Raw genomic sequence first — 27489 nt, forward strand, 5'->3', positions numbered from 1 at the left:
CAACAATCCTTGTACTGAATTTGACAGCTATTAAAGGCACCAGTAATGTAAATTGTAGGAGACTCTCAGTCTGTATGCACATTGCAATTTGATCAGTTTCATGTGTGTACTAAAATGTTGACAGTGTTACTATGCAGAATGCAAAATTACACTATTCACAACAGTTTTCTTCATAATCCATTACTAGATTAATAAAAAGTACACAAACTAGATGAATAAAAAATTGGAAATTTTAAAATGGGAATAGGGACCGCTGAAAAAAGCCACAAAACAAGAGATCGCTGGGGTGGTAATGTAAACCACAAACTCCTATTTTGACTCACTTCAAAATGACAGAGCATGTAAATAAAAATTTATGACAGAGAGTCAAAATAGGGATTTGTGGTTTACATGCATTACCACCCCAGCGATCCCTTCTTGTTTTGTGGCGGCTTTTTTCAGCGATCCCTATTCCCATTTTAAAATTTCCAATTTTTTTTTCATCTAGTTTAATGAGGAAATCACGATTATCATTTAGTACTTGTTCTTGCTTCTCCAAACTATCCATCTCCGCCATTAGCTTGACTCAGTACCTGCCGGCACGGAGGTGAGTTCAGCTGCTACTGAGTTGACTGCATCGTTAAGTTTCCAAACGAGACGGAAAATGAATAGCTAGCTACTTGATCAATGTAGCTTATTAGCTTTTCTGACCTATCTCAAGGTCTATAGCTATATCGTCGGATACCGGCTCATCTTCAATGCATAGCCGGTTTGTGTGACTTCAATTTATATACAGACCAGCAGGAAGTAGCTAATAGCGGGAGCACCTGACATCACAGGGTACATAATTACTTCCGTCCGGCGGGCCGGTAGGCTAAATTACTCATGTTATTTGAGCACTTAGTCTTACTTTCACCTCAGGCATGCATGTGTAGTTACTATAATATTATTATTATTATTATATTTGTTACTGTGCAGAAATCAAAAAGATTGTTGTGCACAGGTGTGATCATAATGAATGTTCAGGTTAGTACAAAACTCATCTAAGGTAGGGGAGTATTCAGTGATGAAGTCATGTACATAACACACTTAACAGTATGTATGTTTTGGGGACTCCTTGTGGTCAATATAATGAGGTGGTGTTGTGAATGTAGTACACCTTAGCTATATTTGGGACCTAGCGACCTATTTTACCAGATCTACAGAAACCAAACATAATTGCACAATTTTGTTCATGCAATTATTAATATCTTAAATCTACTTAGCCAAGTGTATGCTCTGGCAAAATTTCAGCCTCCAAGGAGTGTCACATGTTTGCAAGCGTTTTGGAGAGCAAACCGGAAGGTGTAATGAAAGTGAAGGCACGATTGCCGTGCTGAGGTGAGGTGAGAGCTGTCACAAAGGCTAATTTAGTAAACAAAGATTGCTTGCATATCACTTTGACCAAAAGTAAACAAACACCCATATATCTTTTAAAGTTATTCATTTGTATGTAGTTTAACCAGATATTTTAGCGACTGTATACAATGAGGTTTTCTTTGATGGTGTGATACTGACCAGATGGTAGTGGGCTAGGTGTGAAGCACTTCCAGTCTAGTGGGCACCTGCAACTAGTAACACCAACATTCGTTATCAAGGATGGAAAGGGACAGCAATAACTAGAAACAGGGTGATCATTAACTGGAGAATAATTGCTGCTCATGCATCAGACAAAAGGCACGTAGAAAGTGTCAAAAGACATAGCAAACTGTTTGTCCATCCCTAACTCCATCCCTTTGGTACTGGCAATTAAAAACATTTATCTTAAGATGATAACAAAGGGGTCTGGATGAGGGATTAGCTTAGAACCCAACAAAATAGACTATTCAAAGTGTAGCCTGGAATTTCTCAATTCAAATATCTAATTGGGGTGTGGGGAATAAGTGCACCACAGGAAGCCTCAGTTGGGAAACTTAGGCAATTCCACTTCCCTCATTATTCATCCCGGCTGAGATTATAGCTCGAGGTGTGAAAGTGCAGGTGTTTCACCTAGGGGCCTGTTGAAACTCTTGTGGCTTCCACAGGATACTAGAACCCCCAAGAATTCCTACCTCCAAGCCATCTTAGTAAAACATGCAGTATTAAATAGGGTTTAGAAAAAAGTGTTCTGAACGTGGACCTATTATAAGGCTTATAGAAAAATCCATGAAACCCTGCACACCTTACCAAAACAACCACTATCTGTTGATGGTGGCAACTGACTCACAACAGGAACAAAGATTTTACTCTTCTTGAGTAGGCAAATAAACAGTGCTTTATACTGTAAAATTTAGGCTTTTGCAATTTTGTTGGGTTTTCACAGATCTGATCACATATGTGACCAGATTTGCAAAAAGGGGTCTTCCACTAGGGATGAGTCTATTTTGCTTTTTTTCTCACCTATTTTTCTTTCCAGCAATTCTTTTTTTACCTACCTATTTTGCTCAATATTTTGCTTGTCAACAATCTATTTTGCTCCATAGTTGGTGTACAATGTAATAATAATAATTACATGTAATAATCAATAAGCACTGTTTACATACACTATGGTGTTTAGATATTAGTGATTGTATCTTAGCATGATTGATGCCTCCATATAATCCTTTAGTGAATTTCCTTGTAGGTCACCAAATCCTGAATTCAATAGTGAGAACACCCTTTCTGCAGCAGCCGAGGAGGGCTGTATGGTCAAGACCTTCTTTACAGCATTTGACCATAAAGGCAAATCAGTTGCATTGAGCTTCCACCATTCCAGAGCAGCAAGTTCATCACTAATACCATCCGCCTTAGCTACATAAGAAGGAAGTTCAGCCTTCAAATTTTCAAGCTCGTCATCCTTAAAGAAGGGAACAACCTGCAATGCATTTACATGAGAAACATCTGGCTTAAGCATTACTATCTTGTGCGGATTGAAAACTCTCACAGCCTTAAAAACTAAATTTTGCTCCTTTAAGGAAGAATCTAGCAGTTCTTGAAAGTAATCTAGAGCTGGTTGCATACAGCTTCGAGCATAGCTGCGATGCCTCTGCTGTGCAGTTGATTGAGTAGTGATACTGCGAATAACAGCTTCAGTGTTTGGAGTATGAGCTGCCCTGACTGCTGCAACAACAGTCTGTACTATTTCATAAGCTGTGAAACTCAGTGGCCCATCTCCTTCAAGGTTATATGTAGCCTTAACAAACACCTCCCCCCAATCAATAACAGCAGCAAGCTCAAGCTTTAAGTGTTCAAGCTTTTCACGGTCAGTTAAAATAGCTAGTAACTTTGGACGAGATGCAGGGCCTAAGTCTGTATTTTCACTTAGGAATGGTTCGATATCACCAAACTGGAGCATTATTTGCTTAAAAATTTCCCATTTGCTCCACCACCTGGTAGCACTATACGATGCCATTGCCTTTCCTGTTTGTTGTTTCCATAGAAATTTGGCTTTAATGCTATGTGAAAAAAGTGCTAGCCAATTACCAATAAACTCAGTCAGGGTTGGTACTTTGAAGTGCTCTCCAACACGATCAAAAGCATGGCTGAAGCATCCAATATCTATTACATTAGGGTAAACAATCTTCAATGTCCTCATTGCTACACTGTTAACAGATGCTCTATCTCGCATAGCAGCAATAAGATGGCTGGAAGAAATGCTGTAGAACACTGAAAGCACTTGTACCAATTCGTGTGCAATTTCTTCCCCAGTGAGAGATTTTGAAAGCAGTTGGATGGCTAGAAGCTGCTGTTGAATTTCAAAAGAATCATTTACAAAGCGCACTAAGACTGCTAATGCCTCTCCACTATGAGAGGTACCATCAAAAATGACACTCAAGAACTGACCCTGGAGTGATTGCTTAATACGTGCCTTTTCTTCTTCTAAAATAAAAGGAATAAGGTCAAACATAAATCTGCGATCTGTAAGGCGATAGCCTGTCTCCTCAAAAAGACTACGAAACTGGTCAACCTTACTTAGTGGTACACCCGCTTGAAGAAATGTTTTGACCACTTTGACTCGGAAAACCTGCTGTTGTTCCGGAAGAGTCTCACCTCGCCCATGAGCTTCTGCATTATACCTTTGCAGAGATTGTGCAATGTCTGAGTCTTTAACATTCCTTTGTTGCAGCTTTTTCTTTCCATTAGCATGTTTAGTAGATTTTAAGTGATACTCAATACTGCTCTTTTTGAGGGGTAACTCTTCCCGGCATCCTTGGCAAAAAAGCTTTCCAGTAGCTACAGTAAAGGGTTCCTTGGAATATTCGGTTACTCTTTGCTGGGGCTTGATCGTTTTTGGGTTGCTCTGCGAATTCGAATGTAATGCTCTCTTCCTGCCAGCTGGTGGATTTTTGGCAATTTTTCTCTTACGAGAGAAGTCAGATGCACTTGGTGCCTTTAGCACACTAAGCAAGGACACTCCACTAGACGTTGGCGTCGTTGAGTTGCTGGCACTTCCGGTAGAACGAGTCCTCGAAGTTGTACTAGTCGAAGTTGTTGTAACATCTGACTCGCGAGACGATTCACGGTCATCATCATTACTAACAATGCTAAGACTGTCATCTACTTCACTAACATCGCTTTCAGCACTTGAACTGTAGTCAATGCGTTCTATCACATCCATTGTAGACACTATTTCACACGTGATTATTCGCTAACATGTATTGTGGGTTCGCCTTCGGGTCAAAGTTCAGCTAGAGCCATACTCATTTAACGTACGAGTGTTAAACGTAGCTATGGTAAGTTGTTACTTGTGTTAGTTATGCAGTTACATTCACACTGTCTGAAACAGATCTGAGATTAACAAATTTTGCTTATTTTGCGCCTATTTTGCTCGATTTTGCTCCTATTTTGCTCGATTTTGCTCCTATTTTGCCAGCATTTTGCTTGTTGCTCTTGTATTCCTATTATTCCAATAATTTTGCTGGCGAAATCGACGCATCCCTATCTTCCACACACATCCAATTCTATGAACTTGGAAGACCATAACTTAGTGTTCAATAAAGATAAACACTTGACATTTCCTCCATCCACTAACCTATGTTGGAACTCACTACTGCCAAATTTCAAGTCAGCAGCTTTTTCCAATCTCAAGTTATGAATTGTCAAAGTTCATAAATTGGATGTGTGTGGAAGACCCCTGTTTGCAAATCCAGTCACATATTGAGGTGGTCTGAATAATGAGGTAGTGATACACACCTTAACTATGTTGGGGACTGACTTGACATGGTTACTATAATGAGGTGGTCTGTTAATACAGTCGTGAAGTGCACCTTAGCTATGTTTGGGACCTACATAGTTGAAATGGTCACCATATTACTATAAGGAGGTGGCCACTAAGTTAACTGTCACTATAACAACAATTCTATCATTCTATTCAGTGACTCAACATGTTTGGATGTGATGAGCTGCTACCAGCCCACCAGACCGATTAGTGATGCTGACATTGTCATCACCAGCACTTCACCACTAGCAGTCATGGTATGAACACTATGGACTATACTGTAATGAATAATGTTCATGTGTGTGTGTGTGTGTACGTGTGCTGTTGTGTGAAGGAAGAATGTATAGAGTGTTGTAGATAGTTAGCTGTAATAGATTTTATTATTCCCTTGTGTCATGATGTGACTATCATCTCTTAAAAATAAATGTTGCAATTCACTAGTAGTGATGGGCAGTATTGAGAATTCTAAGAATCAATAATGAAATAATTGGAGTTATTCAATAGTTTTTACAATTGGTATTTGTGGTTATGTACATTAATGGACATTAAACTGATTTTCTAGGATATCAGTATTCACTGAAACATTGCAGTATTTTGAAGTTACAAATCAGTCTGACATTAATAAAATGCTTTAGAATGGCTCACATGTAATGTTTATGCCAACGGTTTCCTGTAATTACTCTCTCCATATTTGCAATATATTGCGGTGTTTCAATTATCACTATACCAAAAATATGTGTATTAATACCTTAATCATGTTGAAATATTGCCCAACTCTATTCACTAGTTGCCTTGTCATATGCTCATATTACAGGAGTGGGTGTAACATGCTTATATAACGTACTCAACACCATACTGTGCTGTACCATTCCTTGAACCAGTTGACACTTGTCACTATACTGTATGTTGTGATGGAGTATGTCTTGTTGAGAATGGGAACTTTAATTTACGATCTTGTTATTATTATTGTAGGATTATCTTAACTATGTCAAGTAGCCAATGGATTCGTCTACAGTTTTGTCCAAGTTATATCCTGCACCAGCTGACTTTACTCAATACATCAGAGTGATAGAAACAACAGCAAAATTCAATACAGGTACACTGTATGATCTATTGCTGTAAAGTGGTAGAAGCATTTGGGATATAGTTGTGTGGGAATGCAGAGGTTGCTTTTTGCTACATTGTGAATTTGATTACCTGTCCCAACTTGTAACACACTTCCTTAAACAAGTATCAACATTTCCTCATATTTTCCTTATTACTAGCATCTGTGATACCCTATTTATCCATGTATACTGCTAGCTAAAATTATTATTACAGTTTGATAGTTTTTGTAATTGACTACTATGCAAAAGTCCTATACCAATGTTACTAGTTGTAAATTGTACTTTATTAGTTTTTATCTTTGGGAAACTGGTGATGGCTACTGATCAGTGTAGTGAACATCAATTTTCATCTCCATTCTACCCTGGTGATTCTTGTGAGGAGATCTACAATAAGAATCCTCAAAGCCATGAAAGGTCAGGATATTACTGGATACTTGATGGTCCCAGCAAGGTATACTGTGGCATGAGTTACACTGGTTCATCTTGTTTGAGTATTTACAACAGTAATCCAGAAACTATTGACAAGCCAGGGTTCTATCGTATCAATGACAGTGAATGGACATACTGTAACATGACATCAATTGTTATTGGCTCATGTGGCAGTGTTGGAGAGGGATGGAGAAGAATTGCTAATATAGATATCGGTGCAGGGGGTAACTGTCCCAGTGGTTGGATTAAAGCTACTGACATATCATCTGGGGTTAGTTTCTGTAGAGTTGCCGATGCTGATGGTACTAACATTTGCTCTTCTGCATATTTCTCAACTGCTGGAACTAGTTATCAGAGAGTTTGCGGAAGAGCTAGAGGATATCAGAAAGGATATGTTTGGGCATTTGATACTAGTAGTGAAAGTATTGAAGCCAGTTATGTATCTGGATTATCACTAACTTATGGTACTCCTCGCAGACATATTTGGACATATGCTACTGGCTTTGCTGAAACTGTATCTACCCGCTGTCCTTGTGAAGGTGGATCATCTCCACCTTCTTTTGTTGGCAACAATTTATACTGTGAATCAGGCACTATTAACCATCCTCCTTCTTCAGAAACCTTTTTCTTTGATGACGCATTGTGGGATGGTGCAGGTTGTTTTAGCAGTCATGTGACATGTTGTGATAACACCAATCAACCTTGGTTTTACCGGCAGTTGGATCATTCCACACAAGATAATATAGAAGCACGAATTTGTGTTGTTGGCCCTTTCTCCCGGAGTGCCACAGTAATTGACCAGCTAGACCTCTATATTCAGTAGTATGTGTATCTCAAAGACACACATGTGTTAGTTGTTAGATACATTACTATTCATACAACAATGTTATGTAATGTAAATGGTACAGTGTAATTTACAGTCACACTAATACCCACTACATCAGATACATCACCATAGCTACCTGTCTATAGATTATTAGGAGACTCAGAAAAAGACTGGCCAGTGTAGTGACAGAGAGTCAGAAACTTAACAACATCAATACTCCAGACCATGTGGTGACTTGATCCCTGGACAACTTGTAGTATATAGACAAGTGTCTAAGGAGTCACACAGTCTGGGATGTGGAATATTCTGTGTATTTAACCAGCACTTAAACATTGTGGCTTCTCGTACATCATTAATGTTGAAGGACAAGTCTAAAGCCACTTCAAGTAAGTCTATAGCTCATCTTTTACCATGATCACCTTGCAATTCGAGCACAGGTTTTCAAGTTACCTTTAAAGCACAAAGAAAGTAATGCTAAATATTTCAACATAATACACTGTATATCATGCTAGTAGTGTGTGGTACATCAATCTACTGTTTGAAATGTAAGTTATTAATTAATCTTCAGCCAGCAAAAAAATAGCAGTATTGTAAGTTTTATTATACTGGTATCAACCCTATACTTGACTGTGTTTTGGTCTGTGAAACATAAAATTCAATTAAAACGAACTAAGGCAAAACCCACAAGGTGCCTACTACAGAACATTTACACTAACCATACATACATATAGACTTACCCCAATACATACTACATAGGTTATGAGAATTTAATTTCAGTGGGTCGATGTGTTGGTAATTTTGTATACACATAAATCATTTAATAAAGAGTCCTAATATAGCTGTATACTTGTACAGTCAATATTGCAGTCAAGCAGTCAATATTGCATAAACAGTCAAGGTTTAGAACCAAAGAGGAGGGAAATGGACTCGGGAGTTCCCATGTGTAATCATGAAGATCAAATACTCTAATAGAGCAATCAGTAGCTGAGCTGAAAAAAAATTACATCATTTTCACCTGCAGCTGCCGGCATTTGGTACGTACATGGGCCCTGTAATTATACGATCGAAATACTGTACTGTTATGGGGCATACTGATGAGTGAAATGTCTAGTCTCGCGTAGCAAGCCAAGACCACTTCTTTTCTTTTGTGTGGGGGCGGGGAAAAGGCTTTCCCCGCCCCCACACGAATGAAAAGGGTCTGGCTACGCGAGACTATGAAATGTCTTCAAATGAGTCAATACACCATACCTGGTTAACTACACATATCATGAGGAATCTACAAGCATGATGTGAGCTTCGTGTTGTCCTTTACGTAGTGAGCATTAATAAGAAGTGGCGTAACGTGCGTGATTAAGAAGTTAATTTGTTCATAGATACAATATACTTTACATGTGTATAGTATATCTATGGTCTGTTTTACGTTTAGATACCGCGAGAAAAGGGCAGCTCAGGATGATCCCTACATTGTCAGTAGTACCATAGAGTGTATTATCTATGGTAGTACATTGTAAGTACGAGAGTTAAGTACTTAGCATCACGAGCTCGAGGATAAGGACCAGTCTCTCGTCCCGTTCAGCCGGTAGCCTCCCTGATGGTTGTTTACACATGTGATACACTCAAGTTAGTGTTTGGTAGATGATTGGCTGGTGTGACTATAGCTATTTCAAGCGAGATTTCATGTTTTCATACTTCAAGTGGGATAGTCAATAGCAGCTATACTAGTGTGTGTAATGACACCTGTCCATGATCCACATGTATAATTGTAATACAGTTAGAAAGTTATTAGAGCAATTCTTAGTGCAGCCATTATGCAGGTGGAGGTCATGGGAGGCACAGCCAGTCAGGAGTACACAAAGTTCAGGGAATATTGTTATAGATATGTTCCTTATCCTGAGGAGGTATAGCAGATTAGCTAATTAACCTCTCTGGTTGATACCGAAGGCTGACACACAGATAAAACAATCAAGGAGGTTCATCACTTTAACCTGTTTGAGGAACAGGTACAGAATTTTGACAACTGATAGAAGAGTATACCAGTATCATGTGTATATATGTTTTTGCTTTTGTGTGTGTGTTCGTTCCTTGTGTGTGTGTGTGTGTGTGTGTGTGTGTGTGTGTGTGTGTGTGTGTGTGTGTGTGTGTGTGTGTGTGTGTGTGTGTGTGTGTGTGTGTGTGTGTGTGTGTGTGTGTGTGTGTGTGTGTGTGTGTGTGTGTGTGTGTGTGTGTGTCTATTGAACTGTATTAGTTGGGATCCACTATTAAGTCTATATAATTATATAGCAACTAGTATACCTGACACCCTCCCAAGTATTCAATAAAAAGAGAGGTTGAGCAATTCTGGCTTTGCTAGAATGGCCCAACCAAGTTAGACTTATCACACTATAATGTGTGTTTGATGTTATGCAGTGAGGTAGTTAGTTTATGAGCAAAATGAGTCATATTTTACTAGTGGATAAATATCACATGTACCACCACCACCACCACCAGTAGTTGTAATGTATCCAATAGTAGAAATTGGTATTTTGGAGAAGTTTTAAAACATCAAAAGTAAAATGGAATGAAATTATGAGCAAGTGGCTATAGTGTGTGATTAGTGGTAAATCTTGATGGTTTATTATGTGATACAATATATAGTATTCACTCATAAATGTTATTGTTTGTGAATTTAGTTACTGTGTGTGAGGGATCTCACCTAATGACAATATTCATACATTACTTGTTATGATGTAATGGAAGTCAAGCAACTCCTTCCTCCACATTGGCTACCACAAGTGAACTGAGCATAAGAGAAACTCATTAATAACATATTCAGCCTAATAAAAGGAGAGTTAATAGTTAGGGACTGAGACAAAAGTACCAACTAGCCATGGTGTTTACTATCTGTAGACATGGACCACATGGTGATCCATTCACTGCCAAGTAACATATCATGTACGTGTTCAGTTAATGTACATGTGTTCTGAACCTACATACAATAGAGGAGGGTAATTTGCAAAGTCAGATGGGTCTTTATTGAAAAGCTTAGCTCAACAATCAAAGTAGTGGTGAGTGTTACTGTAGCTCTGTGGGTACCTAGTATGGGAAATTCTGTGAATCCTTCTAATAAATTATCTAAGGTATGGAAGATGTTGTTTCAAAAATATTACAACCAAGCATTCCTTTTTGAAAATTTAACCTTCAAAATTTTCCTGTGGTTGTATAAAAACATGTTGTAGGTATTGGAGGAATGTGGTATAGATGGTGCTGCAGCTGTTGTTCCCATATGAATGTAGTTTAGTGTAGACAGGTTACTAGGATACTGATCACACCATTAGTGTAGGTAGTGTACTTAAACAACTTAGTGATTCCATTACACATTCCAGTCTAAATATAGTTTTTACCATATATGATGTGAAAGTGTTATTTGTTTGTTACTGCATCGCTAGGACTATGAGTTGGATTTATAGAATGCAATGAGCTTGCCTATACCTGTGGCTTCTGATTCAGCCATATAGCTTGTCATTTATTAAGGTGGTCTGTAGGACACCTGGCCCCACAGCCTGTTCAAAGTTGTTACATAAAGTGTGTAGAGACACAAGAAAAAATCCATGACTGGACCTGGACAGCCTCGAACCTGCAGACATCCAATTAATGTCTCGAATGCTTACAGAAGTCTGCCATTCAGTCAGGATGTTCTCTCCTTGTCAATTTCATGTATATGTATCCATAGAAACTCTAGGGAGTGACATTATCTCAAAGTACCCTAAGTGGAACCAAATGGACTTTAGTTTATTTATTATGGCTTTGCAACACAAGTGCTGAACTGGACACCTGTCAATAGTATAGCCATGATTAAAGTAGATTCACTAGTATAGGTGATGTACAGGAGACTTCCCTTGTTTCCTCACTTTTTATTTTCATGGGTCTATTTGAATCTCTAAATTTTCCATGTGCTTGTTCAGGGGCAGATCCAGACTTTCTAAAAGGGGGTTCCCCATTGGAATTGCAACTTCAGTTTAGCCTGGTGATGCTACATGGCCTAGCTGTAAGTCAAAGACCACAAAAAAGAAAAGATAACCACAATCCACCAACTATACCTCCTTATTTATAACTGCATACGTAGTTTGCTACACTGCTCCCCTGAAGAATACTATAACTTCTCTGTTAGAGTATCTCGATCTCTTTTGAAAAGGGGAGGTCCATGGAACCCTTTGAACTGCCCCTGTTGTTTGTTTACTTTTTGTGACACAATTTATGACTGGTGAACAGTACATACCACAAAGTCCATGATGTATGATTTTTTGTTGTGGCTGTAGTTGGCATTTTGGGCTCAAAATCTACAAAAGAGCTTAGTTTGCTGTAGTAATGAGACACATGATAGGGTTACAAGTGGGTCAGTACTGCTGGTTTAGTAATCTGGGTGGGATCCAGATCTTACCACGTTTAATTTTAATTACAACGTTGATAGCTAGATTTAAAATCCGAAGCTTTTTGATTATTAGCCCTGGATTTATACCATAATTATACAGGTCATTAGGGATTGTCTGGAATAAAAACCAAGTAGCTACCAAAGCAGATTATTAATGGTTGATATGTGGGTGTTGCTCCACCTAGTCTAGAGCAGGTATGTTACAAGGCCAATTTTGGAAATTATTGGACAGCCTAAAAATTGCCAATTTTGGCTACTTGCAAACAAAAGTTACCACTTTTGGCAACTTTATAAAGCAGTGTAATGCAAGCTATAGGACTGCTAAGAATTTGCAAGTTTTGGTAACTAAGTTTCTATCTAACTTTGGCAACTTTTGGAAACCGTCAAAAAGTTGCCAAGCCTGAAACTGCTGATGGTTTCCAAATTTGGCAGTTAAAGATGGTGCTCAAAACTACCAATTCTGGCAATAAATGTACTCTTTTTTATGAAGACCAATGAATAAATCAATTGTGGGATCTAGTTTGCAAAAATGGCAAAATTTGATGCCCACTATTGGACTGTTCATGCATACTAAAATTACCACTTCTGGCAATTTCTTGCAAATAAAAGTTTCCACATTTGGCAACTTTTAAAAGTTGCAAAACTATTGTATTGCTTACAAATTGCCAGTTTCGGCAATTTTCTGATGTTTCCATTTTCTGAGGCATATAGGCTGCCCATCTGGCTACTGTTTAGATGAATACAGCACACTGGATACAAAGAGCTTAAATTCACAAGTGAATGAGCAGGCAAATGCTGGTATGCAGCGAATCAAGGGACAACTTGCATACATGAGCCATTCCAACTTCTTTTTTCATTTGAAACTATTTCTTGCAATCAAAAACAGAGACCACAAGTTGAAACTTTGTGTGAGATAAAGTTCCGCCTACACCTAAATGCCTGTTTTACATAATAATGTTGGATTCTGCAATATCTGCATATCATTTGATTAATAAGTAAGTACATGTCATAGCAATTGACTATAGTGTAAATTTATTAATGTTCATGCCTTTTATGGTTATCTGATTATCACCGTTATGATTATCATTATTGTAGAGTTGACAACCATGCCATGCCACAGAAAAAAAAAAAACAGGTGTAGCACACTGATGCTCCACAGAGAGCTGGTATTACAGAATAGCAGATGCATTTGCTGTATAGCAAATTTGGTTGATAAACTACAATGTGTAAGTATGTACAAAAGATAGAGCTATGTTGGATTAAAATAATGGAGGCTACAAACATCTTGAATGTTGCAATTTTATAATCATCACAGCATTTCGAACCTGAGTGAAGATGCCGATGAAAGTGCAATCTAAATGGACATGCATAAATTAGCACCTTGATTTGTAGCTATATAGCATGATTTGTAGCAAGATATTCTTATGACTTTGTCCATTTTATCGCATTTTGGTCAATTCATATTCAAATCATAAGTTTGCTACATAGCTATATTCCTACTGCTGCTTTTAAAGTGAATGTATAGCTAGCTACCTGGCATCCACTGAAAATGTTGCTAGTAATCATATTTAAATACTTTCAGGCATCATTATAACAGTTCCTCTAAAGTAAGCATAGTTACGTTAGCAGCTTTGTGAACTTTAGCACTGTAATGCTCACTTTCATGCTTAATACCGGTAAACTGTAAGTGTCAAAGTTTCCAAAACTGGGAACTTTTAGACTGTTGTTATAATTGCCAAAAACAGCAGCTACTACACGCTTTTATAAAATTGCCATTTTTGGCAATTCTAAGGATTTGTCACACAAAATTACCAATTATGGATAACCGAATCCCACAATCAAATTCTCTTTCATCTTTTATAAAAGAAAGTACATTTATTGCCAAGTTTGGATACTTTTGAGCATCATTTGTGGTTACTCAAAGAAACACAAAAGTTGCCAATATTGGCAATTTTGGGTGGCCTGAAGTTGCCAAAATTGGCAACTTTGGGTTGCCGAAGTTGGCAACTTTGGGTGGCCTGAAGTTCCCAATATTGGCAAAAGTTGCCAATTTTGGCAACTTTTAGGCTGTCCAATTGTTGCCATAAACAGCTTGTAACATACCTCTTTATAGGCAACAACTCCCATAGTGTGCTTACTTTATGCTAGGCTAGTACAATCAGGGCTGCCGATTGGATTTGGGCCCAGGGCAAATTTAGAATGCAGGGCCCTTATTTTCAATAAAGAAACTCAGACAAAAGGATATTACAAGAGCAAGCTTAGCTAACTAGCTACTAGACTACAATTAAAAGCAAACTAGTTACTAACTGATAAGCTTATAACAGTTTTAACAATATCAAACAGTTAAGAAATGTGCTAAAGAGTTTGGTTTGGTTTAGTAATGAGACACATGGTAGGGTTACAAGTGGGTCAGTACTGCTGACCACTGACCCGTTTAGATGGTTAATACCAGGTCATTAGAATATAGTAAGGATTGTCTGGAAAGAAAGGCAAAAAACGAGTAGCTACTAAAGCACAGATTATCAATGGTTAATACGTGGGTGTGGCTCCATCTAAGTCTATAGGCAACAATTCCTATAATGTCCTTGCTTGATGCTAATCTTTGTCTTAGTCAGTCTGACTGATACAATTATTATCTCATTGCAAAACAATAGAATGATGCAATCAAATGCCATTCCTGTTGTTCACAGAAAATGCCAGACTGATACAGACATAAAGAAAGAGATGGAAGCTTACTATGAGGGAAGGAGAAGACCAGCTATGATGATGGGATGTGATTCTGAAACATGTACCGAACAAGATGTTAATGTGAGTCTGTATAGTTAGTTCTTCTTTTGAGTGGAAACTGTTTGACTTCTCTTGAAATTTAGTGTTTTACACATAGAAGTACTACATGTCTCATTTGTAACTTAGTTCATCTTTTAAGGACTGCAGTGAATGTCAAATTTAGTATGCAGATATTTAGATGTGTTAACAAACAGATACCAAACTATTTAATAACATCTTGATTAATGCGGGAGTACTAGAATTCAGCTACATATTGCCACATATACATGGCCACTTACTCTCTGAAATATATACAAAATTGTTGACAGTTGTCTTTATACTCAATTTTACATGGTAGAACTGTCCAATTTGTTGTAGAAATATAACTGGTAATCAAAAACCATTTCAACTGTAAAATATCATAATTTACTCACATACATGTACACATGTACATGTGTCAGTTGTCACACTGGTGACTCCCTTGATGGATACACATCACCATCATGGTGAATTCACTACTGATCTTTGCTAGTCCTACTGTCACATTCTAGACAAGTATGGCTCACTTAGTGGTTGTTGTTTAGCTAGTTTAGAAACATGTATTGTTCCAGTCACACATATTGTACTGTTTCCATAATTCTTTAGTCAACCGATGATGATTTTTATTATTTGACAATTGTCCACACTCATCCAAACAGGTCAATATTATACACCAGGTGTGGACTAGGTCCCATCCCATACTGTCCCTAACAGTTTAGCTTGTTGAGGAGTCTTTATTACTACATGTTGTAGTTTTGTATGTGTAATGTGTTAGTGTATGTACATTTGTTTGTGTGTATGTGTTAGTTGTTTAGGGATTAGTAGAAACAGTACCATATAGCTGGTAATTTTCGAAGTTTTTATCTTCGGATATTTCGAAGAGGCCCTTCTCTTCGAAAATAAATTCCCACATCTGGTTGTTCAGCGAAAATAAATTCCCACAAGTGAAAGCAACCATCCAACTTTTGGTGATTTGCTTTTGTATTCCTAGAGTTGTAGCTCATGATAACGGGTAAACTGTATCATTACTGTACCAATAACCAGAAAACAGGTGATCCAGAATGGGAATTGATGCCATCTGCTCTAGAATCTATGGTAGCTAGATAGCCAGCTAGCTCATGTATGATCGAGCGTGATCAAGCCAGTGAAATTTACTCCACTCGAGACTCCCTCAGTCTTCTCTCCAGTGCATAGGGATGGGAATTATTCCATCAGTAAGTCAGTTTTCGGCAAACATTCGCATATCTTCTTAATTAGTGACACGAATTTCCGTTTATTTGAAACCCACCCAGACTTCGAAATATGCACTTTTCAAAATTAAAATCCTTCGAAATTTCATTTTTTGTGTCTTGTGTGAAATTTTCTTCTTCGAAAATAACCCGCTATACGGTATATCTTGATGTTTTGAAATGTTCTAACTGTATGATATACAGTGTATCTACGTACCTGTTCTATATGTTTGTATAGAATGCCAGCAGGTTCCATCTTGTTTGTATGCTAAAGATGCCACGCCTTTTCTAAAGGTACTGTATCTATTGTAATGTTTCCTTAAGGGATAAAATTAATTGTTGTTCTATATTTAGACCACTAGAATGTCATCCCAAGAAAAATAGTAAGCAAAACTTGACAAGTGTTTGTGTTATTTTGTGTGTGGCTTGTAGCACAATCTGTTGATGCAGATGGACGACCATTTGAAGCAAGTTTTTTACTCTCTTTCCAGCCTACCACAATCTAGTATATGTGATTGAATAAGTGTACACACTACACAGTAATACAGTGAAACCTTAGTGAGTTAGTTGTCATCTTAGTGATACCACCTCAACTACGTCCACTTCACCCTGGTGGAAATTCCTTAAAATGTTTTGGACAAACACTGAATACTCTGAATACCTTCTACCTTAGGAATAGTAGGAACCACAAAGTAGTAGGCGTGGCCCACGAAATAACATCAACGAAAAACCAGCTTCAATTTTCCTTGATGACTATGAGGCAGTATTGGTTGTGCAAAAATAATCCCAAACAAGCCTTCAGATTGACCCGAATGCTTTCAACAAGTTGCTACAGAATTTTTTTTAAATTATTCAATGGAATTTTTTACTGACTGACTGAGTAACTGACTGATGCCTTCAGACAAGCGTAGCTCGACAGTGGCTAAGGCTATGGGCTTGATTTTTTCACTGTTCAATGTCACTTTGGCGTTAGAGGTGCCTTTTGGCATACTGCAGTACGTACAATGCATTCTTCATGGACTTACCAGTGTCCTCCTTTGTGTACCATTCATCTTTTCTGCCAGCAAAAAGTGTTGATTTGGCAGTAACACGTGATGGCTTTCCTTTGTAACAGAAATCGTCAGTATTTTTCATAGTGGCTATTTTAATTGCAGAGATGCTTTCCAAACAGTTCTTGATTTTTACTGTTGTGTAACAGGTTGAACATAGCTGATGACGAAGCATAATCAATGTTTCACTTTTCAGATGATAATTGATGTAACTGGGGTACGTCTCACCATTTTATATGCAGTATGTGTGGGTTAACCCAGTCATAATTATTTACAAAAAAAGTTAAGAAACAAATACACAAAAAATTGGAATTTTCAACTAGCCATATCACATCGATAAAAAGTACTGAAACAAGCTGGAGTAGTGCATGATATTAAATCACAGTAAAACAATAAGAAGTGTGATACCATAATGGAAATGCACTGTAGGGATATAACACTTCTTATTGTTTTACTGTGATTTAACATCGTCCACTACTCCAGCTCATTTCAATACTTTTTATCAATATGCTATGGTCCCTATTCTGCGTAGTTGAAAATTCAAAAAAAAAAAATTTGTGTACTTGTACTCTTAAGGCTATAACCACTGAACTAGTGTATAAAAATTACTGATAGACATGTGCATTATTTGAAGTAGGGACTTTCCCACACAGCTATTATATAATTATTCTACAAGTGTAGCAATAGGTATCAGTTTCTCACTTGGGGAGATGTAGTATTTCTATACAGGTGGCCACTAAAACAGATTCCATTATATTACAAATAGAACTTTACATGGAGATCAAAGGAAAAAAGTGTACTTTAATTTTATAAAGTACACTTTTGGGCAAACAGTGCAATAAAGCACTCTTTGTGGGCAATAAAGCACAGTTGCCCACATGCTCTAGTGCAGGATAATAGCCCACAGTGCTCACACCAGTGTGACTATTCACCCAAGCCGGTATAGGCTGATAGCCCTTACCGCGCTGAGTGGTCAATCACCCCAGCCAATATGAGTTCTACCACTGGATTGCTTTTATAGACATGTCTAAATACTTAGATGATGGGTGAGAAAAGGTAACATTGCTGTTACGTTTGATGTAAATGGACAAGTTTTGAGAATATCACGGAAATACTTTACCATATATCACAATAGAATTGATTGTGGGTGGTGACCAAAACCTGCCAAAATACGAGATGAACGTCTGCCATGCCAAACTGTGGTGAACTACTCATAAGTTACTTTGTTTGTGTACATTCAGGCTGTTAATAATTCATGCAATGCGTGTTAATTATGAGTCCTAGTGTATGGCTACAAACTACGACTAGACAGTCCCATAAATCATTTAAAGCATTGGCTTGCTCATGCTATATGAAAAATAAAGCACTCAGCACTTGACCTCATGCTTTATTTTTCATATTGCTACTTGTACTTGACTTGATATAGCACGTTTTGTATAGTAGCCAGAGGCTTGATAATTATTGGGCTAAGAATGAGGTCTTTGATAAGGGTTCTCTGTTGCTGTAAATTGACTCTATTAATTCTGTTACACTGTTCACATTGTAGTGGTCATGCACTGATCCAGACATCAAGAAAGACATTGAAGCTTACTATGAGGGAAGGAGAAGACTTAAAATTGCTATAATGATGGGATGTGACCCTGAAACATTCACTAAACAAGATGTCAATGTGAGTTTTAACCAAGGCAAACTATAATGAGTAAATAACAGCTGCTGTGTTTCAGTTCCTGGGAATTGGGAAAGGCGCCTCAAAATGAGGGGACAGGTTCCATTTTCCCTATTTCTCCGCCTCTGGTTCCTGGATTTCCTCTCCGTTCAGTGACTACTTAACATGCTTAAAGTTAGCTTCCACTAGAATATTATCCCAAGAAAAATGGTAGGCAAAACTTGACAACTGTTTGTGTTATTTTGTGTGTGGCTTGTAACACAATCTGTTGATGCAGACAGACGACCATTTGAAGCAGGACTTTTTTACTCTCTTTCCAACCTACCACAATCTAGTATATGTGAGTGAATACGTGTACACACTACACAGTAATACAGTGAAATCTCAGTGAATTAGTTGTCATTGTTTTTAACAATACCAATACTAGGATCAGCATGTGCCTGAGTATACCGGCTTATTACTTGTATCAGTAAAGGTATAAAAGTCTGATAGCAACCAATACTTTGTAGACTAAATTGCTTTACAAGATGACTGTGTATAGCCAACAAGCTAGCTCAGTTATTAGTACAGTGGAAAGGGTAGTAAGCCATGGAGTATGAATCATCAAACTATAAAAGATGATTGGTGGCCACTAAACCAGTGAAGTACACTTTATGAGATTATTAGTCAGCTGGCTTATTGTGTATTATTGAAATGGATTACTGTTTCTTGTGTACGAAGTATCAGTGTTGGATTGGTATTGGCTATTTTTCACCAACATTATATCAGTATGTGATATCATAGTGAAAATGTGGTACCAGTGCATCACTTTATAAGACCACCTCAATTTAGTGACTATGTATATAAACACACACGTAGCTTAGATGTACCTCATGGAGGGTATCTGTTTACATCGTTCTAAGCTAAAAATGGTTACTACGCACGCATGTGTAGATGCCATTTTTTTAGGCTGAAATCAATGGCTCTTGGTCATGTGAAGAAACCAATTTTAACAAAACCAGGGGCTTCCCTAAAGAGCGGTGCAGCTCCACTCTACTTTACTCTAAATTCTTTTGATGTGGTAAAAAGAATGTATAAATTGACTTTGATGTTGGTAGCAAATTGACAGTTTTACCGCTCTACTTTATTTTGCTGAGGAAAGCTCTGAAAACTGCAAAATTAAAGAAAGAATCTGAAAGACTGCATAAAAATCACTATGCTATTTTATATTAATGTAAGAAGATTCAGTATTGTAAACCAATCAGCAGCTAACTTTGATGACCCTCACCTGTTTCTTTCAGCTGTGGAGAAGCCACTAACAACACAACAGCTACTGGTCATTGATAGTGTAACTTCCTTCTTGTTGTTAGAGTTCTTTGGTATTCATGAATGTAACCTGTGCCATATTAAAAATGCTTGGTATGACATTAAATGGGTACCCTGTAATAAGACTACCTCATTAAAATGACCATTTTAAGTAGGTCCAAACATAGCTAAGGTATACTTCATGACATCATTAAGACTAACAAAATTTGTTACTCTAAATAGTGACCATGTTACTGAAGTTTCACTGTACATACACTCATGAACAATTACTAAGTGTGTGTGTTCTGTTAGGAAGTATTAGAGCATACTAGACAGTTAGATGAGCAGTATACAGCCAGGAAGTCAACTGATAAAGGTTCAGACAAATCCGGGACAACTTCTAGCAATCCTAACCTCTCAAGATGGTTACAACATAACCAAATGTAAGATCAGCTGAAAGAAAACGTTACAGGACAGCAGGTATGCACAGAAAGTACATCCCACTCAAGAGTGTATTGTTGTGGCATATAATGGTGGCTGTACACTACTTCGTTTAGTCTCTAACCTTGCAACTGTGGTCAGCTGACCAAATTAAGGTTTGATAATTTAAAAAAAATCCGTATCTGATTGACTGTAAGTATTTTCTTCTTTTTCACATTTGATGTTGAATAGAGTAAGACTCTTCCTTAAAGGTGATTTTTGTCACATATGATATTTCTATGATGGTTTTTATATGTGGCATTTTTATTGGCATCATTCACTTTAGGGAAGTACTACTGTACTGTTTGGTATAGTGTACATATCATTTTGTGTCCATAACAACAGTGTGGTAGCCAAGTTTGTCACTTCCTTCTGGTAGAAATTTATATAGAAGAGCCACCTGTCTGTTAAGACCAAACAGTTTGGCTTGAAGGTCACTTGTCTAGACAGGTTCCAATGTACTTTAAACAAATAGAAGAAACAAGGGTAGTTATAAACAGTGGACCGTGGACCCGAGGATCCATGAGGATCCAACTCTGGAATTTTATGCACTTCACAATATTCTATACTTGCATGTACCTCTGCAAGTAGTCTTGCATGACCAGTCCACTTTTCCCCTGTCACGGTTCCTCTGAAAAAGTGACAGCATTTGTAGGCCACTCGCCTGCTGCACAATGAGCATACTAGTCTATTGTGTCGCCTAGCTACTAAAGTTTAGAACATCGTGCCAAAAATTTTCTGGGGAAAATTATAACTAGCTAAGCAAGTTTTAGTCCAGGTGCAACCAGACCTCATACACAACATGGTGCATTTACACAATGTTTCTAAACTTTAGTAGCTAGGCAACATAATAGACTAGTATGATCATTGTGCAGCAGGTGAGTGGCCTATATATGCAGTCAGTTTCAGACACTTTTTCAGAGGTACTTATAATTTCCAATTGGTATAAACATTGTGTGTATAAGCCCCAGATGGTATGAGACATCATGACAGGGAAAACTATGCAATACAATGGGCCATGCAATACTATACTTGCACATGTACATAGTAAAAGTGTAGAATATTGTGAAGTGTATAAAATTCCAGGATCCTCGTGGGTCCCTTGGTCTCCGGGTCCCTGCCCAAGAAACAATGTTTCATCATATTTGTCAACGTAATGGAGCTTGTCTCAGTCACCACCTGTATAATAAGGAATTATACAATAATTGTATATTTTTGCCTTTTGTCATGACTTGTTACTCACATGAGCACATGAACAGAATTAGTATGCCACTGAATGTGTCCCACTTGAGATTTTTAGTGTATGTTTTTAAAATGTACATTTGTACATAGAACTGTCTTCTTTCCTTGTAGTACAAGTCAATTGTAGACAGACTTGACAGACTGGCAGCTCATCCACTGGCTGGAAAATACAAACGTTTCTGGACCACCGTTATCGACGGGTGGTTGTTGTGCTGCAGTCCAGGAAGAAGATGGAACAGGTGAGTAGAAGACAGGGCTTGAATAAATGTTGAATTTCAATGTCCAGACCATTTGTATGATTCCTCAACAACAACTAACATGATGATTTGTGTTGTAATCATGTTCTGAGTTGTAATGTAGATAGTAACGTCATCAAGATTTAGTTACTTTGACAACAATTCATACAAAACTAAAACCTAATTTTATGTTTCACAGATTATTTACAGTACTATCTAGTAGTGACCCAGCAGGTCATGGGGAAAGTAAGGCTCTGTGGTATTGCCAAAAACCTTTATCTGGTATATTTTTAAAATAGTACCTCGATAATACTAAATATAGGTATTTCCCTTGAATGGATACTGTACAACAAAATAATGATGGTATTTAGTAAGTGACAAGGCAAAAAACAGCTACCCATTCTGTTAACACCCACAATTTATTTTGATGTCACAACATCTAATCCCTTGTATTTCACTAGTAACCACCATGATATATTTGGTGTTTGGTATCATGGTTCAGTATTGGGCCTCGGTATATAGTATTGTGGCTTTGTTAATACCTCAGTATGACTAAATGTGGGTATATTGTAGAGCCCTAGTGGAAAGTATGAACTAAAACTTTTGGGAGTGTTTCATTACAGTATCTTGATCCATGGTAGTGGTTCATAATAAGTATCACAGTGGAATATAATAAATACCTTAGATAGCAGACTTGCTCACTCAGTAGACTTATTATCAATCACTGAACTCTGGCATTGATTTAAAAATTATCTAGGTGAAATTTGGGGACAGTCAAAATTATGATTTTTTTTTGCAAAGTATTTATTATTATTATTATGCTATTGTTTCACAGGCCTACAGTAGAATCTATCCACATGAGAAAACTATACAACGATGCTTACCAAGTCCTAATATACAGTTTGTCCTGAGCACCCAGATCAGTGTCTTTGAAGTGCCACCACAATTAAAACAACCACCATGTTCAGTGACCACAACTTGTTGACCATGTTGATCCATCAACTATCTGTCTATCTAAATTTTGGCATTACTACTGGGAGTAGTGCATGCTCAGTAATTTTAGCCAAAGTTTACACATAGGTATAGGAAGTGGGGAAATTTAGCTATTTCATGTCATCTCTTTTAAGTTCTCATCTGTCTACTTACCACCAACATTTCAAATTACTGTATAATTCTATTAACCCACAGAAAACTTTTTGGAAATGCGTGTTTACACAATATGGGCATGCATGGCGACACCAGGTAAGGTAACTTAATTCTTACAGCCTACAAATACACATAGATTAAAAGTGTGTTTACTGGGCTACTTGGAGAAGGTTAAATGAACACTGTAACTACAGTGGCTTACTTGTTATGAAGCGGTGAACAGCGACGAATCACGTCTCCGTGTTTCTAAATTCTTGCCATGTGTTTAATTTCGATTGTGGGTTTACTCATGTGAGTCATATATGGTCTGATGCAGAATTTCATGAAGAGTTGAATGAAAGTTGTTGGAAAGCGCTAGGATCAACTACCATCGAGTTATCAACCATTTTATAAAGGTATGTAAAGGGTTTACGTGTTTCCTTACCAAAAAGTTACTTTCACGACTAGTTTTGGCTTCACCATTTAGTGTTAGGGTAAAAGCGTAAGTATCATTTTGATCCTTGCTACATCACGAGTAGACTGACATAAATTGCATAGCCATAGTATGAATGCTTCAAAGGTTACAGCGCTTTGTGTAAAGCATGCGTATTTATTAAGTGTAAATCCAGTTTTCTGGATTATGCGGGTTTAAGGGTTAAATCAGCAATCCATATAAAATATTATCAGCTTGACACTTCAGATCGACGATTGTGGTAAGCACCTCTAAAATTAATTTTTGTAGTGTTTGTGACTGACCTAGAAGTAAATTACACAAGTAAGAATGCACTGCTGGAATGTTTCAATCATGTTTTTACTGCTAAAAATACTTTGAAGTATTCAATCACGAAGTGTTAGTTTAAAAAAAAAAATTTTTTTTCCTGAGGAACATGCTCCCAGACCTTCCTGGTTTAGCATACTCAGCGTTTTACTTTATCCTTTCCCCCAACAACAAAGTGCTTGCTACACCTATGGCCTATGCTACACTCTTGGTAGGATATGTGTAGTGCAGTAGTGCAGTGTGATGTAACATGTGTTTTATGTGATTCTCCACCACCATTAAAACTGTCTATGTTCTGAGTGGCTGCCTGCCCAGTTGCTCTGTCATAACACAGATACACCTATCATCATGAACAAACCTACTCCTGTAGATACACTAGTAGACATTTAGTATGACTACTTCTGTCTATGGCCACGACTGAGTAGGAATTAAACATCCACTAGTACAATATCTACAGGTGTAGGAGACCTCCCTTGTTTTAGTGATCCCTAATTGAACTTAAAATACAGATTTTCCTTGTATATTGTTTACTTGTAGTGGAAAATGAGACCACACAAATATTATCAAAATGTCTGAGGTTTCACCATGTTACACATTTTTAGACAATGTCCACTTCCAGACACAAACAAATTCTATAGTGTAATGTATAGTTATTATCAAGTGGTTGTCACACTATACAGTTGGATGATAGTGGACTAGTACACACAACTGGTTATTACAAGTCAGCTGTAGCCAATGTGACTGTGTCCAGAGGAGATGAAAAGTTTGATATTAATGGTCTCAGTCTGTTGGAGGCATTTCCACTGATCCATTCAAGAGAAAAAAATTTGTATCCGTTTGTAGTAGTGGATGGCCTGGGGCTATTTGATATCAAGGCTACTGTGGAGGGTGGTGGTTAAAGTGGTATGTATATGTGTATATTCCATGTGTGTGTGCGTGTGTGTGCGTGCGAGAGTGAGGCAGCATAGCCAAGTGGTTGGGGCATCTGCCTGGTGATCGATAGGTCCCAGGTTCGATTTCCAGTCACGACACTTTGGTATTGTTTTCTTGAGCAAAAAAAAAAAACTTTACTCACATTGCTCCAGTCTACCCAGCTGTTTAAATGGGGACCTGGTGGCCTGGTGTCAACTGGAAAGCAGCCCACCCAGCTGTAACATCAATGGGTACCTGGTATTAACTGGGGAAGCAAATGCCCAACTGTCCTTGTCTCGCTTAGCAGTGTTGAAGTTGTTGTGGAACTTTGGGTTCTGTGACCTCTCTCCGTTAGACCTGGACAGTCCTGCGGGCTACTAGCCTTGCCCCAGGAGGATTTGCCTGCACAAGGCTCAAGTGCCTGAGTGGTGCACAGGAATCCCAGTGCTGGTTCGCTGGGTGGCAAGAGCTGTGTTTCATAATGCTGTCATAGGCTTTGCTTTGTATGTGGGTTACCAGCATAGCCAAATCAGCCTGATAATAGAAATGGTCTAGATTCAATTCCCAAGTCAACCCAACTGTGTAATGGGATCCTGGTGGCCTGGTGTCAACTGGAGATTCTGAAGCAGTCTAGCACTTCTCAAACACTGGAGCCTTGTGCAGCCTCTTGGAACAGGACTAGTAACCCACAGGATAATGGTGCTAAGTGAGACAAGGCATTTGCTTTCCCAGGTATCCATTATTGTTACAGTTGAGTAGTGTTAGTTTGCTAGCTGGCAATGACTATGTTTTTCAAGGGTGCTGGAGGCTTTGCTTTTTGTGTGTATTTCTGCCTGTCTGTAGTAAAATCAGTTACACGTGTACTATCAGGTTGAACATGTTTTCATTGTTTGGTTACAGGTCAAGCTGGTGCCTTAAGACATGGTATTAGCCTTAACATGAAGTGTTAGAGAAAGGTAATTACTACTCTGTAACTTGTTAATGTGGACACTTGAGAATACCTGTGTACTCTAGACACTTAGTTAATTTACTTGTGCTCCTTTAAACTGACTCAGGACACCTTGTAGTCAGGACACTTTTCATTGTTCCTAAAGATGTCCATATTATACAGGTCCCATGCACTATCCATACTTAAGGGTGTTTATTATTTGGATGTTTTATGTAGCTAACTTGTTGATAAGAGACAGTCGAAGGAGAGAGAAAGAAACCTGGTCAGAGGAGAGCTAGAAAGAAGTTTACTTGGTAAGAACACCTCGGTATTTTAAATGTTACTTTATTTGTTGTTCCTTTTCCTTATAGGGTTAAGAAATAACAGCAATACTATACAGATACATTAATGTACATGTCATTCATCTATTTCTATAACTAGCTATACTTAGTTTAATATTGTCACAGTCACATGCAGTTTCACACCTCACTGTCATCCTGTGTACTACTGACCATTAAAAACATTTTATATAGTTGACCTATGTGTTGTTTGTCGGTGATAATTACCAGTCACTTCCTGTTAGTATAATCACTTATAAAATACGATCAGTTTACCTGTTATAAACAGATTAAGAAGGTGAATAGCTACTAAGTGACTATCAGTGGTTGTTGGATTTTACCCCTAAAATCATTCATCTTTAAGACTAATTTAGCTATAAGTGTAGGACAAGGTTTCAACTCAACAGGCCGTCTCCCGCCTAGTTCCGTAAGATCAGTAGATCATCTCATACCGTCCTGCATGTCTAGTGCTTGATAAGCCGCTATGGCTGGTATTGAGAGCTTGAAGAAACAGAGGGAGGTGTTCACCAACAATCGCGCTTTCCTCGTTGATTATCTGGACGCTGACGATATCATTGACGATCTCATACAGGAAAAAATGATAGGAAAAAATGCCGCACAACGAGTACAACTACAGATGACGAGCAGGGAGGAGAAGAACCGAATCATCGTCGAGCAGTTGACCAATAGTGGACCAGGGACGCTGGAGAAATTTTGCAGGATCTTGCGGAATACAGGAAGACTAGCTTTCGTAGCTGAAGTGCTAGATGAATGTGAGCTATTACGTAACTGCATGTATCTACTGACTTGTGCACGATACATTATTGTAGCTTAAAGTGGGAGGGGCTGTAGTGCGCCTTTTTATTGCAATTTTTTTCTGCACTTACTTAACTGTAGTTTGATTCTGTCCAGCTCTGGGATTGTTGTAGCTATTTTCAAAAGTTATTGTGTGTTGTAGTGTCAAAGCAGAGCTGAAGAATATAGCCTCTCCTATTATAGCTGATGCTGTTTTTCCCTGTGGAAATAAACTATTCAAAAAGTCTAACTGATACTTTAGGCCACTCCAAATAAATTCTCTGTTTCCCGTCCACCGCCCGCATCTAGTTACTGTCAGCTCTAAATGTTCTATTATTCCGTATTCTTCCATTATTTTCCGGTTATTGTTGCACACTAACAGGCTCACTTGAAACCATGTCAGCTCACGTGTCAGTAGTGCCATCAAGTCGGTACATACTTCACGTTTGTGCTGTTTTTGCAACTTAAAAAGGAAGGAACAAGCTTAAACATGCTTTTATGCAGTTTTTGATGGTTGTGCCAGGCAAATAATGGCTTGAAAAGCTGCCAATCTTATAATGAAATAATGGAAATGGACCGCCCGCCCGCCCGCCCGCCCGCATGCAAATATGCTTGAGTCCAGGACGGGAAACAGAGAATTTATTTGGAGTGGCCTTATA

The 27489-nt window shown here is 38.0% G+C and overlaps 2 protein-coding genes across 7 annotated transcripts in view; both read left to right on the top strand.

The window, feature by feature from the left end:
• Positions 1-27489, top strand: part of LOC136257314 (protein NLRC3-like) — a 273319-nt gene that overhangs the window by 231625 nt on the left and 14205 nt on the right. For 3 of the 6 annotated variants that reach the window (XM_066050434.1, XM_066050435.1, XM_066050436.1), the window contains 2 exons: positions 25935-26011; positions 26069-26808. In XM_066050434.1, coding sequence (XP_065906506.1) covers positions 26520-26808 — 289 coding nt within the window. In that variant the 5' untranslated portion in view covers positions 25935-26011; positions 26069-26519. Of the gene's footprint in view, positions 1-16267; positions 16292-16351; positions 16381-16429; positions 16509-17913; positions 18716-18770; positions 18923-18989; positions 19053-20308; positions 20477-21829; positions 21958-24537; positions 24761-24935; positions 25726-25934; positions 26012-26068; positions 26809-27489 lie in introns of those variants that run through there. The other 3 variants (XM_066050439.1, XM_066050437.1, XM_066050440.1) reach the window with 3 other exon arrangements.
• LOC136259220 (small ribosomal subunit protein uS9-like) lies at positions 14622-24756 on the top strand. Its single transcript, XM_066052706.1, has 3 exons — positions 14622-14771; positions 18593-18715; positions 24538-24756. The coding sequence occupies exons 1-3, from the start codon at positions 14622-14624 to the stop codon at positions 24754-24756; spliced, it is 492 nt and encodes a 163-aa protein (XP_065908778.1).

This window comes from Dysidea avara, chromosome 6 (genome assembly GCF_963678975.1).
Source record: "Dysidea avara chromosome 6, odDysAvar1.4, whole genome shotgun sequence".
Taxonomy (NCBI): domain Eukaryota; kingdom Metazoa; phylum Porifera; class Demospongiae; order Dictyoceratida; family Dysideidae; genus Dysidea; species Dysidea avara.

What these genes read in the sequence shown, in the direction of transcription:
- LOC136259220 (XM_066052706.1), top strand. Translation starts at nt 14,622, where the DNA reads ATGCAATCAAATGCCATTCCTGTTGTTCACAGAAAATGCCAGACTGAT. An exon ending in GTACCGAACAAGATGTTAAT is followed by an intron (nt 14,772 to 18,592) that starts GTGAGTCTGTAT and finishes TTCACATTGTAG; the next exon opens with TGGTCATGCACTGATCCAGA. An exon ending in TCACTAAACAAGATGTCAAT is followed by an intron (nt 18,716 to 24,537) that starts GTGAGTTTTAAC and finishes CACACTATACAG; the next exon opens with TTGGATGATAGTGGACTAGT.